Source organism: Macaca nemestrina, chromosome 1 (assembly GCF_043159975.1).
Source record: "Macaca nemestrina isolate mMacNem1 chromosome 1, mMacNem.hap1, whole genome shotgun sequence".
NCBI classification, from domain to species: Eukaryota; Metazoa; Chordata; class Mammalia; order Primates; family Cercopithecidae; genus Macaca; species Macaca nemestrina.
In genome coordinates, this window is record NC_092125.1 from 232,617,436 (window position 1) to 232,632,683 (window position 15,248).

At 52.5% G+C, this 15,248-nt stretch overlaps 1 protein-coding gene across 6 annotated transcripts; it reads left to right on the top strand.

Moving 5' to 3' along the window:
• The first annotated feature begins 2,233 nt into the window (after positions 1 to 2,233).
• On the top strand, positions 2,234 to 15,246 carry LOC105498318 (cyclin L2). 6 transcript variants are annotated; one of them, XM_011770355.2, is made up of 12 exons: positions 2,249 to 2,557; positions 2,913 to 2,987; positions 3,242 to 3,351; positions 6,981 to 7,101; positions 8,957 to 9,021; positions 11,486 to 11,585; positions 11,790 to 11,894; positions 11,982 to 12,123; positions 13,691 to 13,802; positions 13,887 to 13,979; positions 14,164 to 14,511; positions 14,629 to 15,246. In XM_011770355.2, exons 1-12 carry the CDS (start codon positions 2,264 to 2,266, stop codon positions 14,630 to 14,632), a joined length of 1,569 nt encoding a protein of 522 aa, XP_011768657.1. In that variant the 5' UTR covers positions 2,249 to 2,263; the 3' UTR covers positions 14,633 to 15,246. The 6 variants fall into 6 exon arrangements, 5 of the variants coding, with proteins under 5 accessions (XP_011768658.1, XP_011768657.1, XP_011768655.1 ...); XM_011770353.3 differs by having other exon boundaries at positions 15,162 to 15,246; XM_011770354.3 differs by having other exon boundaries at positions 14,164 to 15,246.
• Positions 15,247 to 15,248: the final 2 nt, after the last annotated feature.

Here is a 15,248-nt window from a genome sequence, read left to right on the forward strand (position 1 = left end):
GCTCACATCAGGTGGGTGGTGGCCTGGTCCCCGCAGGCTGAACTGGCTTTTCAGGCATCCCCAGGAAGCAACATCCAACAGACAACTATCCCTTAACCCCAAGGGTGATGCACACTTCTCCCCTGGTCTTTCTGCCCCAGGAAGGCTCTTGAAACCCTGTTATCAGCCGCTGTCTACCTGCTGATGCCCCCCACATTTACACAGCAGTGCACAGACCCCTGCTGCAACCTGCTTGTTTTGCTGACCCTGCCATAGGAGCGCCTGAGCTGAGTGCCCATCTTCCCCCCTGCAAAGGCAGGTGGCTTGCATCCTGTGGCAATGTGCCCTTCACCCTTTGCCAGCAGTTGCTGGGGAGTCTTTCTGGCCCCTTTCTCAGACTCACCACCTACCTCCAACCTGCACAGATCAATCAGAGTCCTGGCCACTTGCTAGAGATGGCTTCAGGCCGACCACTCCATCTTCACTGCAGGCCGCCTTTCTTTTTGGCTTCCATAACTGCATGGCCCCTTAAGAGGTCCCCCTCCTGGCCCTCGTCACTGCCTGATGACAGCCGCTACGCCCTATGACTTTGGAGGCCAGGGACCAAGTCTCATTCACTGTCCTTTCCGCTGCATGAGTGCAGTGTCTGGCTATGTGCACGGGGCACTCAGTGCCTGTGAGCCCTTGGTAAATGGCTTCTGGACAACGGGGTCAAGGACAGAGCCTTGGGCGGCCACGTTCTGTGCATTCTGCTGTGCTGTGGCAAAGCTGCCTTTTCTGCATTTCATGTCAGTGAAGGAAGACGTGCATGCGCAGAGCCCTGTGGGTTGCTCCCAGCACTCATTTGGTTTGTGCCATAGTCCTGTTCCCAGGCAGCCCCGGGGTCTGCCCCTGATTGGCTGGAGGCACCACCAGCCTCCCACTCCTTGGGCAGTCACAGCTCAGGGAATGGGCAAGCAGCACCAATGAAAAAACAGCTGTGTAGAAGAGGAAATTCCTTCTTTACTGGAGAGCTTGCAGTTGTAACAGACAAGACATCCTTCCCTGAGCTGCCAGCCTGGGGAAAGAGGACAGGAGTAAAGCTGTAACCACACCGTGTTGCCCATAGCAGGCGGAGGAGAGTGGGTCTTAGTTGGCACTGTTTGAGCTGCAGTATCAATCATGGCAGAGCTAGTGGACAGCTGGACCTGGGGGTAGCGGTGAGGAGCAATGGTGGCCTCTGGATTTGAGCCCGTTTGAGCTAGGCAGTCACTGGCAGCTCAATGTGTGAACCTGCAACCACTCAGGCCTCTGCTGCCCTTCCCTCTTCTCACTGCTTCACCCTTCCCTTGCCCCACGCAGGCTTCCCCACTATCCTCACCCGTGGTTCTGCACTAGTCCTGGCAAAGGTTCCGGTAACTGTAGCAACAGATACCTACTGCCCCTCCTGCACAGCTGTGGTCGATCAGCGATGTTAAGACGTTACAAACCCAAGAACCCCGTCACTGTCTCCCTGGCGTTTGTGGGGTAGCTCCTTCACACGTACAGCACCGGACCTCCCTCCCCCGACCCCTTCCGGGGGCCTGAACCTTGAGGTACTTAGGCCTCCCAATGCTGGAGGGGCTCTGTAGAGGCGTCGAGGCCACGTTTCCAGTCCCCCCTCCACCCGTGTCTCCCCAGCGGCTGAGTTTTGAAGGCAAGACTTTGCGGGAGTCTGGCGTTAATACGCATCCCAAAAACCTGGAGTCAATAAGGACTGAAGACACGACGCCGACGGCGGCCGGGTGACTCCGGGCACGCGCGTCTCATCCAGGGCGAGGCCAAGCGGAGCCTCTGACCCTGCCCGCGCCCAGGGAACAGCAGTGGGCGGTCGTCCCGCCCCAGATCCGACCGAGATGGACACCCTTGACCCACAGGCGTTTTGAGACGCGAGCTTCCGCGATCCGAGGTCTCTGTGCGAACGTGGGCATCTTGGAAGAGTCCCAGCCCCGCTCGGGGCGCACAGGCAAGCGCTCTCAGCACCGCACCCGCGACCCGCGCCTCCGCTCGGAACAGACACGCTTCCGGGGTCGGCCGGCACCGCAGAGCCTGCTGGGTAACGAGCCCGCCCCACCCGCGCCAGGTTCCGGCGTCGGCGTTTGGCGCGTTGCTGACGGGCAGGTTGCGTAGCCAATTGCCGCTAGGCGGCGTCCCGCTGGTCGCGGGCCGAACCAATGACACGCGACGAGGCGGGGCGGTGGTGGCCGTGGAGCGTCGCGAGGAGCCGCCCTGCGGGAAGAAGCCGAAGGGGAGTCGGCGGCACAAAATGGCGGCGGCGGCGGCTGCGGCGGCTGGGGCTGCAGGGTCGGCCGCTCCCGCGGCAGCAGCGGCCGGCGCCCCGGGCTCTGGGGGCGCGCCCTCGGGGTCGCAGGGGGTGCTGATCGGGGACAGGCTCTACTCCGGGGTGCTCATCACCTTGGAGAACTGCCTCCTGCCTGACGACAAGCTCCGTTTCACGCCGTCCATGTCGAGTGGCCTCGACACCGACACAGAGACCGACCTCCGCGTGGTGGGCTGCGAGCTCATCCAGGCGGCCGGCATCCTGCTCCGCCTGCCGCAGGTGAGGGCGCGGCCGCGAGCCTCGGGCCCAGGTAACCGCTGGGGCGGCAGCCGCCCTTTGTTGGCGGCGAGTCGGGCCCGCGCCGCCCCAGCCCAGACCCCGAGCCCAGCCCCTGCCCCGACCGCAGCCCTTGCCGCGACTCCAGTCCCTAGCCAGCCCGTGCCCCTGACCCAGGGCCTCCCCGCCCGCCAGCGCGCTGGATCCCGCGACGGCGGGACGCGAAGAGCCTTTGTGGACGTGGGAAGCGTTTCAGTGTTTGGTTTTGCGTGGGGAGTCCCCACGTTACTCGATGACTTTTGGCCGCGAAGGCTTTGAATGGTGCGTTTGAAAATACAGAAACTTTCTTCTATTCTAGGTGGCCATGGCTACCGGGCAGGTGTTGTTCCAGCGGTTCTTTTATACCAAGTCCTTCGTGAAGCACTCCATGGAGGTAAGGTTTCCTCTTGCACTTCATTCCTAGCGAAATATGTTACGGGGAAAACAGTTTGTTATTTTGCCCGGGTACTCAGGGGAGCGAGTACCTGCCCCCCAGTCTGAGCTCTGTGCCGGAGAGTTCTGTTTCTTGGTTTCTTTTTTCCCTGGGTGCACCTCCCTTTTGGTCTGAATAGCCTTCAAGCCTTTGGCGGCCGTCAGGACGCCGTGGCTGGGGACAAACATGGGCGTGTTGCAATGCTTTCGCTTCAGCATGTGTCAATGGCCTGTGTCCACCTGGCTTCCAAAATAGAAGAGGCTCCAAGACGCATACGGGACGTCATCAATGTGTTTCACCGCCTTCGACAGCTGAGAGAGAAAAAGTGAGTCGGTCAGAGTTGTTTAGTCTATCATAGGTGTCTGTTTCCTTTTCTTCTGGTGAAGCTGCAGTGACACTTGTATAACAGTACAGGCCTGAGATTCTAAACATGTGGGATGTTCATGAGCGCATTCTCAAGTTCCACGAACAGGGCCTGCTCAGAGGCATTGGCAGATACTGTTCAGTGAGGGCAGGGCCTCTAGTGAGGATAGTGCACTGTGGCGGTTCTTGCCGGCGCTAGTGCACAGCCCTGTTGCTGTTTCTTTCCTACAGGTTTCCGAACGCTCTACAGCAGGGAGTCTTAATCTCAGCACTATTTTTTTTTTTTTTTTTTTTTGAGACGGAGTCTCACGCTGTTGCCCAGGCTGGAGTGCAGTGGCGTGATCTCGGCTCACTGCAAGCTCCGCCTCCCGGGTTCCCGCCATTCTCCTGCCTCAGCCTCCTGAGTAGCTGGGACTACAGGCGCCCGCCACCGAGCCCGGCTAATTTTTTGTATTTTTAGTAGAGACGCGGTTTCACTGTGGTCTCGATCTCCTGACCTTGTGATCCGCCCGCCTCGGCCTCCCAAAGTGCTGGGATTACAGGCTTGAGCCACCGCGCCCGGCCATCTCAGCACTATTGACATTCAGGCTGGATAATCTTTTTTTTCCCCCTGAGATGGTTTCCTGTTGTCCAGGGCAGAGTGTGGTGGCATGATCATGGTTCACTGCAGCCTCAATCTCGTAAGCTCAAGAGTTTCTCCTGCCTCAGCCTCCTGAGTAGCTGGGACTACAGGAGCATGACACCATGCCAGCTAATTTTTATTGTTTATTTGGTAGAGATGTGGTCATGCTCTGTTCCCCAGGCTGGTCTCAAATTCCTGGGCCCCAAGGATTTGCTGGGCTTAGCCTCCCAAAGCGCTGGGATTACAGGTTTCAGCCACCGCATCTGGCTGGGTAATCTTTAGTTGTAGGGGATTCTCCTATGTGTTGCAGGATTCAGCAGCATCCCTGGCCTCTACTCACTGGATGACAGAAGTACCCCACCTTAGTTGTGACAGCCAGAAATTCTCTCATACCAGGTGTGGTGGCTCACACCTGTAATCCCAGCACTTGGGATACTGAAGGAGGAGGTTTGCTTGAGGCCAGGAGATTGAGACTACAGTTATCTGTGATGTCACTACTGCACTCCAGCCTGGATGGCAGAGTGAGATCCTGTTTACAAAAAACCCAAAAGTATCTTGATGTTGCTTCACGGCCCTGGAATAGCAAAATTTCTCCAGCAGAGAACCGTTGTCTCTGACCCAGGGTTTATGCACCTGAAGTTAATGGAAGTCCTTTAGAAAACACAGCCTCGGCCGGGTGTGGTGGCTCACGTCTGTATTCCCAGCACTTTGGGAGGCCGAGGCGGGCGGATCAAAAGGTCAGCAGATGGAGACCATCTTGGCTAACACGGTGAAACCCTGTCTCTACTAAAAATACAAAAAAATTAGCCGGGCGTGGCGGCGGGCGCCTGTAGTCCCAGCTACTCGGGAGGCTGAGGCAGGAGAATGGCGTGAACCCGGGAAGCGGAGCTTGCAGTGAGCTGAGGTCCTGTCCCTGCACTCCAGCCTGAGAGACAGAGCGAGACTCCGTCTCAAAAAATAAATAAATAAAATAAAAGTAGAACACAGCCTCTGGCCAGGCGCGTGTGGTGATTCCTGCCTATAATCCCAGCACCTTGGGAGGCCTAGGCAGGTGGATCACCTGAGGTCAGGAGTTTGAGACCATCCTAACCAACATGGTGAAACCCCGTCCCTGTTAAAAACACAAATTGACCGGGCATGATGGCTCACACCTGTAATCCCAGCACTTTGGGAGGCCGAGGCGGGTGGATCACGAGATCAGGAGATCGAGACCATCCTGGCTAACACGGTGAAACCCTGTCTCTACTAAAAATACAAAAAAGCCGCGCGAGGTGGCGGGCGCCTGTGGTCCCAGCTACTCGGGAGGCTGAGGCAGGAGAATGACGTGAACCCGGGAGGCGGAGCTTGCAGCGATCCGAGATGGTGCCACTGCACTCCAGCTTGGGTGACAGAGCAAGACTGCGTCTCAAAAAAAAACAAAACTAGCTGGGTGTGGTTGTGGGTACCTATAATCCCAGCTACTCGGGAGGGTGAGGCAGGAGAATCGTTGGAACCCGGAAGGTAGAGGTTGCAATGAGCTGAGATTGTGCCATTGCACTCCAGCCTGGGCAACAAAAGTGAAACTGCGTCTCAAAACAAAATAAAACCCTGGCCTTGCTGGGCATGGTGGCTCACGCCTGTGATCCCAGCACTTTGGGAGGCTGAGGTGGGTGGATCATCTGAGGTCGGGAGTTCGAGACCAGCCTGACCAACATGGAGAAACCCCATCTCTACTGAAAATACAAAATTAGCCAGGCGTGGTGGCAGGTGCCTGTAGTCCTAACTACTCGACAGGCTGAGGCAGGAGAATTGCTTGAACCCGGGAGGTGGAGATTATAGTGAGCCGAGATCGCACCACTGCACTCCATCCTGGGGGACAAGAGCGAGAGTCTCTTTCAAAAAAAGAAGAAACATGGCCTTATCGGCCTCCCAGGGTGCTGGGATTACAGGTGTGAGCCACCGCGCCCGGCCCTTTTTTTTTTTTTTTTTTTTTTTTTTTGAGACAGAGTCTCACTGTGTCTCACTATGTCACCCTGGCTGGAGTGCAGTGATGCAGTCTTGGCTCACTGAAACCTCTGCCTCCTGGATTCAAGTGAATCTCCTGCCTCAACCTCCTGAGTAGCTGGGATTATATGCACCCACCACCACGCCAGGCTGATTTTTATATTTTTTTAGTGGAGATGGGGTTTCACCATGTTGGTCAGACTGGTGTCGTACTCCTGAGCTCAGGCAATCTGCCTGCCTTGGCCTCCCAAAGTGCTGGTGTTACAGGCGTAAGCTACCGCATCTGGCCCATCTGTATTTAAATATTGTGCTTTCATTGGTTCTATGGTTGTGGAACTGTGAATATGTATCCTCATTTATTTTTTTTTTTGAGATGGAGTCTCGCTGTGTCGCCCAGGCTGGAGTGCAGTGGCCAGATCTCAGCTCACTGCAAGCTCTGCCTCCTGGGTTTACGCCATTCTCTTGCCTCAGCCTCCCAAATAGCTGGGACTACAGGTGCCCGCCACTTCGCCTGGCTAGTTTTTTGCATTTTTTAGTAGAGACAGGGTTTCACCGTGTTAGCCAGGATGGTCTTGATCTCCTGACCTCGTGATCCGCCCGCCTCGGCCTCCCAAAGTGCTGCGATTACAGGCTTGAGCCACCGCGCCCGGCCCCATATCCTCATATCTTGAGTCACATAAAGTGCTGTTAGCATTTGTGCCATGAGATCCTAAAACTGTTGCTATGTTCGGTCTATGCTTGTGCACCAGAAGCTGTTGATCTGTAAGGAAAAGTGGGGAGGATCGTTGGGAAGGGATGAGTAGGTTGGCACTGGGCTGTGAGAAACGGTGTGCGGTTTTGTTCATCAGAGGACATGGACTTTGCAGCGATGTTGTGTTGTGGGGTTTGCGTTTTTAAGTTAGGTGCTCAGTGGGAGGTAATGACGGGATCTCAGAAGGCTTGCTCTGCTCGACTGTGATGGATACCCTCTGCTCTCTCTTTGGCAGGAAGCCCGTGCCTCTACTATTGGATCAAGATTATGTTAATTTAAAGAACCAAATAATAAAGGCGGAAAGACGAGTTCTCAAAGAGTTGGGTTTCTGCGTCCATGTGAAGCATCCTCATAAGGTGGGTGTGCGGCTCCCGCCCTGCAAGCCCGCCTAGGCCGCTGCTGCAGCCTGGCCGCCTCTCTCCACCTCAGTGCAGTTGAAGGCTCTGAAGAGGGCTGAGTGCCTCCCTGACTTGGCTTCCCGGTTTCCATCTATCATCTCAAAAGTAGCTCCTGACGCATTCGTCTTCTAGGGTCAGCTGTTTATTTTAGTAATATATTTTTAAGAGTTTTGGAAATGGCATTAAGTTTGGGCTTTCAAAAATAGTGGTGAGTTTATAAAAATTGAATTTTAGTTTACATTTTTCTTTCTCAACAGTTTTTTTTTCTTTTTTCTTTTTTTTGCGGTGGAGTCTTGCTTTGTTGCCAGACTGGAGTGCAGTGGCATGGTGGCAGTGGCAATGGAGGCGCAACCTCCACCTCCTGGGTTCAAGCGATTCTCCTGCCTCAGCCTCCCGAGTAGCTGGCCCTACAGGCACTGCCACCATGCCCAGCTGGTTTTTGTATTTTTAGTAGAGACAGGGTTTCACCACGTTGGCCAGAATGGTCTTGATCTCTTGCACTTGTGATCCTCCAACCTTGACCTCCCAAAGTGCCGGGATTACAGGCATGAGCCACCGTGCCCAGCCTTTTTTTTTTTTTTTTTTGAGACAGAATCTTACTCTGTCATGCAGGCTGCAGTGCAGTGGGGTGATCTCGGCTCATTGCAACCTGTGCCTCCCAGGTTCAAGTGATTCTCGTGCCTCAGCCTCCCAAGTAGCTGGGATTACAGGCATGCGCCACCACACCTGGCTAATTTTTATATCTATAGTAGAGATGGGGTTTCACCATGTTGGCCAGGCTGGTCTCAAACTCCTGATTTCAGGCGATGTACCCAGCTCAGCCTCCCGAAGTGCTGGGATTACAGGCGTGAACCACTGCACCCAGCCTCAACAGTTAATTTTCTAAAGTTGCTTTAGTGGTAGCCTTACTTCCTCTTATGGAGGAATTAGTGGAATTTTGGCCCCTTTAGTCTGAAATGACTGGCAAGTTTTGCGGCATGTACTGACTGAGGACCATGACCGTGACACTGTCCCTCAGTCCCAGCATTGTGGGTGCCTTCTGTGTTACATGGAAACAGAGCACTTGTTTTACTCAGAAAAATTGTTTCCAACTCCTTTATTACTGGTGGGTTTCCTCATTTGCTTGTTCCACTTTCTGCCATTTATTCAAATTATACATAAATTGCCCACCACAGAACCACAGATTGAAGTGCTTTTCTTTTTTTTTTTTTTTTTTTTTTGGAGTCGGAGTCTTGCTGTGTAGCCCTCTGCCTCCCGAGTACCTGGGATTACAGGCATGCACCACCACGCCCAGCTAATTTTGTATTTTTAGTAGAGACTGGGTTTCTCCATATTGGTCAGGCTTGTCTCGAACTCCCGACCTCAGGTGATCTGCCCACCCCACCTCCCAAAGTGCTGGGATTACAGGCATGAGCCAGCATGCCCAGCCTGAAGTGTTCTTCTCTGTTTGCTGAAAGTATGTTCATATTGTATTTTGGTGAGTTGGTAATTGGGGTACAGAGACGTGTAGAACAGGCCAACCTCACTGGTGGAAAGGTCTTGGAGATGAGAATGAAACCAGCCCCATGAAGAATGAGGCCTGTGCCGTGGGTTGTGCGGCTGGGCTCACAGGCATGCATCCTGCCTGGCTGCCAAGGCAGACAGCAGGTGCATCCGCAAAGCTCCCTCCAGCCGAGCCATCTGCCAGACGTGTGGCCAGGAGCCACTCCTGGGATCTAGCATGAGGCTCTTATTTGCTGCATGGACACCCACAAGATCTGAATTCTGGGCTCTTAAGGTTCTTGGTAATAACTGCCTGACCCGTATCTTCCAGATAATCGTTATGTACCTTCAGGTGTTAGAGTGTGAGCGTAACCAACACCTGGTCCAGACCTCATGGTGAGTTGAGCTTCCTTGTTTTATGAGACCAGCAAGGGCAGTGCAGGAATGTATTGACTTGAGGCACTTGGGCAGTGGGTAGGCAGCCCAGTGACTTGGTTGTGGGCTGGAGTTGTCCGAGTGCCCAGTGCTCCTGCTGTATAAATTCCAATCAGACTCCCAGAATGGGCACTGGCAGTCACGGTAGGTGGCCCGTCCCTCCCTGCAAGCCTGGACTTCCTGTGCCCCCCCGAAGAGAGCAGTCAGTGGGCTTCCTCTGGGAGCTGTTGACTTGGCGCAGGAGGACCTTTTCCTGGGAAAGTTGGAGGGACAGACTAGTGGAGACTTTGTCTGTTTCTCCGCTGACATTGCATCCCATGGGAGAAGGGCAGAGAAGGTTCTGGGGCTGATTTTAGCAACGCATGTGCTAGAAAGGAACCCTAAAGTGGCAGTTTAGTATTGGGGGTATTTTGGTGAATTTTTTCCCATGGAGTTAAGTCTGTAAGGGTCATATTTTTGCTGACTGAATTGTCTGGTGCTATGACATGTTTAATAGAGAACCTATTTTGACTTTTCTTTTCTGTACTCTTTCAATCAAAGGGTAGCCTCTGAGGGTAAGTGACTAAGACTTCTCCTCTGCTGTCCAAGCGCTTTGGTGCAGGGACAGCGGCGTCTTCAGCCAATCCAGTGCAGGCTCTCCACCGAAGGCTGGCTCTAGACTGGTGGTACGCACATAGCATAGCCATGGCCGACTCCTGCTGTGGTTCTCTGACGATTGTGCTTCTTGTTAATCCTCTGTCGTGCTTTGGTAATTGTATTGATTAGAGTTGATAACTGTCTTGACTTGAATTTTGTCCCTTTAAAACTGCTGTACCTGTATGATAAAGATGCAGTACCTTTCTCTTAAAAAAAAAATGGTATGGAAAGCTGTGAGAATTGAAAAGACAAATTGGCTGATGTCAGTGTGGGGTTATGTCATGATTTCTAGAAGCCCTGAGGTTGCTCTTTTCAGCAGCTTTGGGTGACACGCTCTGGTCAAAGGTGTGCATCTTTAAATTATTTCATGGATACTTTAAAAAATATTGTATCGTTTCAAATACAGCAATAAGTTTCTATGTTCTCAAGATTTCATTTGTTTTTAAGAATTTAAAGTTCATGGATTAATACTATCAGTACTTGAATACTGAAAGTTGTTGATTAGAAATCGAAAGGTTACTGATTGTTGAGTGTATCTGTGTTAGAGCTGTGCACTGGCACGCTTACGTCAGGGGGTGCGGCCACACGGACGCCACACAGATTCCCCCGTGATGCCTGGAGCTGCCTCCAGAGACTTACCATTTAGAAATCTCTGATGGGTTTGTATGTTACCTTCTCCAAGGTTTGTTTAGGACAGATGCTGGGGGAGGGCTGTGGGTTGGATTCCCACACGACCCGTCTGTCTGCTGGTGCAGCCCCGCTCCAGGGCTCACCGCTACTGGGGTGTGTGAGGAGCAGTAAATAGAAAACCAGTTCACCTGTCCTCACGGAATTACCCTTTTTGTTTTTGCAATATTCATAAAGCTAGTATAAGGTCTGGTTTTAGTCTATTAAATCTTACATATCTGAAGGAAAATGCGAAAAAGGTAGCCAGTTTTTAAATGTTTTAACTTTTAAAAAATGTAAATTTTTGTATTTTTATAGCTTCTAAACATGAAATTTAAAGAATGTACTGTGATGAAATGTTCAGTATCATGTTGCTTCTCAGTATTGTGTTGCTTCTGATTCTATGAATGTTCATTTTAAGACTCCTTGTTGAAATGGGACAGTTGGCAGCGGCTCTGGTGAGCCCGAGAAGAGGCCTGCCCTTGGGTGCGGAGCCTCCCTCCGCACGACGCTCCCACGCGTCCAACTTGCACCCAAGGGGCTTTTCCCTCTTCCAAGTGGACTCCTTCAAGGAAGCTGCAGCTCGGTCAGCAGAGAAGGGGCCTGGCGCCAGCGCCCTGGAGGAAGAGGAAGAGGAACGCAAGAGGATGGCTTGTCTCCCAGCAGCCGCACCGGCTTTGTGCTCAGCCAGTTCATTTGAGTTTGCATGTTTCTCTGCACTATGGATTTTGAGCATTTAGATTTCTTTAATCAAAAGCGTTTTAGTGACTCCAGTAGACATTTTCTTTCTGAGGCATCGTGCTTTGCATGAGAGCAGGCCAAGGTTGAGGGGAAAAGTAAAGTTAAAGTTGGTTCTCTTTCATAGCAACACGTATTGTCTGACATTCAGCCAGCTTTTTTTTTTTCTAATAATTTCTGTGCCTTCCTGTCCTGTATTTAGAAAAAGCAGCTAGAATATTTCTCCATTAACTCTTGAGATTCACAGGACTGTCTAGCTCTGAGTCCTAGCAATAGACTCCTTAGAGGAGTAGTAAATTTATCTAGACTTTCTCTAGATAATGCAGGCGGAAGACCTGGGTTCCCGGGGTGGGGCGCCGCAGCTCTTCCTGTGTTTGGCTTCCAGGAATTACATGAACGACAGCCTTCGTACCGACGTCTTCGTACGGTTCCAGCCTGAGAGCATCGCCTGTGCCTGCATTTATCTTGCTGCCCGGACACTGGAGGTCAGTGTGTGGCTACTTTGGAGAGATTCTAGTCATTTTTTTTTTTCACCAGTCTCCAGTAAAGTTTACTGTATCATTCTTCAAATTATGCTAATCTGGGCCAAAGCATTTTGGTAACCAACAGGCTGTTTTTTTTAATTGTCCTGAGTCTTGCTGGCCTTGAAGTTGAGGAAAGTGTAACAATGATGGTGTTTGTTTTTACAGATCCCTTTGCCCAATCGTCCCCATTGGTTTCTTTTGTTTGGAGCAACTGAAGAAGAAATTCAGGAAATCTGCTTGAAGATCTTGCAGCTTTATGCTCGGAAAAAGGTTGTTCAGAATTTTTTCATGTCACGTATGCATTTGTGTTTGGCCAGAAACACTTGATTCTGAACGGACGCCTTCTGACTTTTGCAGGTTGATCTCACACACCTGGAGGGTGAAGTGGAAAAGCGAAAACACGCTATCGAAGAGGCAAAGGCCCAAGCCCGGGGCCTGCTGCCTGGGGGTGCACAGGTGCTGGATGGTACCTCGGGGTTCTCACCTGCCCCCAAGCTGGGTGAGTCTGTTAGGGTGCAGGAATCCACTCCCCACAAAGGTGAAGGCCGGTGACCCTCCCAAACCTTCATTCTGGGGTATGTGCTCCTTCCAGACTTTTTTTTTTTTTTTTTTTTTTTGAGGCAGGGTCTCTGTCACCCAGTCTGGAGTGCAGTGGTATGATCATAGCTTACTGCAGCTTCCAACTCCTGGATTCAAGTGATCCTCCTGCCTCAGCTTTCTGTATAGCTAGGACTACAGGCACACGCCACCATGCTTGGTTAATTCTTTTTTGTTTTTTGTTTTTTTTTGAGGTGGGGTCTCACTCTTTTGCCCAGGCTGGAGTGCAGTGGCGCGATCTCGGCTCACTGCAAGCTCCGCCTCCCGGGTTCACGCCATTCTCCTGCCTTAGCCTCCCAAGTAGCTGGGACTACAGGCACCCGCCACCACGCCCGGCTAATTTTTTGTATTTTTAGTAGAGATGGGGTTTCACCATGTTAACCAGGATGGTCTTGATCTCCTGGCCTTGTGATCCGCCCGCCTTGGCCTCCCACAGTGCTGGGATTACAGGCCTGAGCCACTGTGCCCAGCTTGCATTTCTTTTTTTTTTTTTTTTTTGAGACAGAGTTTCTCTCTTGTTGCCCATACTGAGTGCATTGACGTTGTCTCAGCTCACTGCAACCTCTGCCTCCCAGGTTCAAGCGATTTGCATGCCTCAGCCTCCCAAGTAGCTGGGATTACAGGCACCTGCCACCATACCCAGCTAATTTTGTATTTTTAGTAGAGATGGGGTTTCTCCATGTTGGTCAGACTGGTCTTGAACTCCTGATCTCAGGTGATCTGCCCGCCTCGGCCTCCCAAAGTACTGGGATTACAGACGTGAGCCACTATGCCCAGCTTTCTTTTTTTTTTTGAAACGGGGTCTTACTCTGTTGCTCAGCTTGGAGTGCAGTGGCACTATCTGGGATCACTACAACCTCTGCCTCCCAGGTTCTAGTGATTCTTGTGCCTCACCCTCCCAAGTAGCTGGGATTACAGGCGCCCACCACCACGCTCAGGTAATTTGTGTGTGTGTGTGTGTGTGTATATATACACACACACATATATATGTTTTGGGTTTTTTTTGTTTTGTGTTTCTTGAGATGGAGTCTTGCTCTGTTGCCAGGTGAGTACTGTGGCGCAATCTCGGCTCACTGTAACCTCCACCTCCCGGGTTCAAGCGATTCTCCTGTCTCAGCCTCTGGAGTAGCTGGGACTACAAGCGCGCGCCACCAAGCCCGGCTAATTTTTGTATTTTTACTAGAGACAGGGTTTCACCATGTTGGCCAGGCTGGTCTTGATCTATTGACTTCATGATCTCCCCGCCTCGGCCTCCCAAAGTGCTGGGCTTACAGGCGTGAGCCCCCGTGCCCGGCCCCATCTGCATTTCTGTGATGCCTGTGTGAGTTCCGGGTCCCAGGCTGGGAGCAGGCAGTTACAGTCTGCATCGCTGTTCCACCTGGAGAGGAGCCTTATCTTGCTCTACTAACTTGTTTCTTATTGGGAGACTTTCTTTGTGGTTGGCTTTTAACCTCTTGTTCTGATTCTAGTGGAATCCCCCAAAGAAGGTAAGGGGAGCAAGCCTTCCCCACTCTCTGTGAAGAACACCAAGAGGAGGGTGGAGGGCACCAAGAAAGCCAAGGCAGACAGCCCCGTGAACGGGTGAGACTCCTGAGCGGCCCGGGTGGCTGTCGGGGTTGGCTGGAGAGACTTGTGGTCTGTCATTGGCTCCTGTCCTGTTCACAGGTTGCCGAAGGGGCGAGAGAGTCGAAGTCGGAGCCGGAGCCGTGAGCAGAGCTACTCAAGGTCCCCATCCCGATCAGCGTCTCCTAAGAGGAGGTGTGTGCCTCGGGGGGCACCCGGGAGGCCGATACCGGGTGGGGCTGTCCCTCGGGGTAATCATTCTCACCTGAGGTGGTTTCTTGTTTCTCTAAACCTGGAGCTTGTGTGTCTGAGCTCCTGTGGCCGTGTTGGGCCTGGCTGGCCAGACAGTCGGTTGCAGAACACGTGTTCTTCCTCCCAGGAAAAGTGACAGCGGCTCCACGTCTGGCGGGTCCAAGTCGCAGAGCCGCTCCCGGAGCCGGAGTGACTCCCCACCGAGACAGGCCCCCCGCAGTGCTCCCTACAAAGGCTCTGAGATTCGGGGCTCCCGGAAATCCAAGGACTGCAAGTACCCCCAGAAGCCACACAAGTCTCGTAGCCGGAGTTCATCCCGTTCCCGAAGCAGGTCACGGGAGCGGGTGGATAATCCAGGAAAATACAAGAAGAAAAGTCATTACTACAGAGATCAGCGACGGGAGCGCTCGAGGTCATACGAACGCACAGGCCGTCGCTATGAGCGGGACCACCCTGGGCACAGCAGGCATCGGAGGTGAGGTGGGGTTGCAGTGACTGGCGGCCGCAGGCCCTTCCCTGGGGGGTTCCTGATGGCTGCCCTTTGACCCCCGGTGGCTGCCCTTTGACCCCCGGGTGTGCTCCCTCAGCGCAGGTGACCCTAGAGCAGGATTCTTTTTGGAAATGTATGTTGAGTGGACCTTGGTGGATTTGGAAATGGAACTGAGGGACCGGTGACATGTGCTTCAGACCGGTCTGGGGTGCGGCACACACCTGGGCCCGTGTAGGGCCCGGCTCGGCGGCAGCTCTGAGGCCAACTCGATGAAAAAGTGAACGCACACGCCCCTGTTGGCGTGGCCTGGCGTGGCCTGGTGCTATCGGCAGCCGCTCTCCACTCCCTGACTGATAATTACGTGAAGCCAAGAAAGATGATTTTTAGAATCTTTGCCTATATTAGGTTGTACTTATGTACATATTTTGCAGTGTTTCACAAGAGAAAATGGCCTTAATTGCCCCTTATTCTCTCTACACGTTGTAAATAAACATGTGTTTAATACAAGTTAAAGCTATATATGAAAACTCAGAACTTGAATCCTGTCAGCTTAAACCTTGTGTAGGGAATCCTGACTTTTAAACTGTGAGGGTATTTGGATCTGTGTTGAAAGTCGTATATTTTTATCTGTGCAGTGCTGAGTGCAGGCCACCAGCTCCTAAATAGAGGTTCCCTATATGCGCGTATGACATGGTGAATAAACACAGCTCTCTCCACTCAGG

Excerpts from the sequence above, each read along its gene's own strand:
- LOC105498318 (XM_011770353.3), top strand. The coding sequence starts at position 2,264 with ATGGCGGCGGCGGCGGCTGCGGCGGCTGGGGCTGCAGGGTCGGCCGCT. Across the intron at positions 9,022-11,485 it reads CACCTGGTCCAGACCTCATG|GAATTACATGAACGACAGCC; the intron begins GTGAGTTGAGCT and ends TTTGGCTTCCAG. Across the intron at positions 14,512-15,161 it reads GGGCACAGCAGGCATCGGAG|TGCTGAGTGCAGGCCACCAG; the intron begins GTGAGGTGGGGT and ends TTATCTGTGCAG.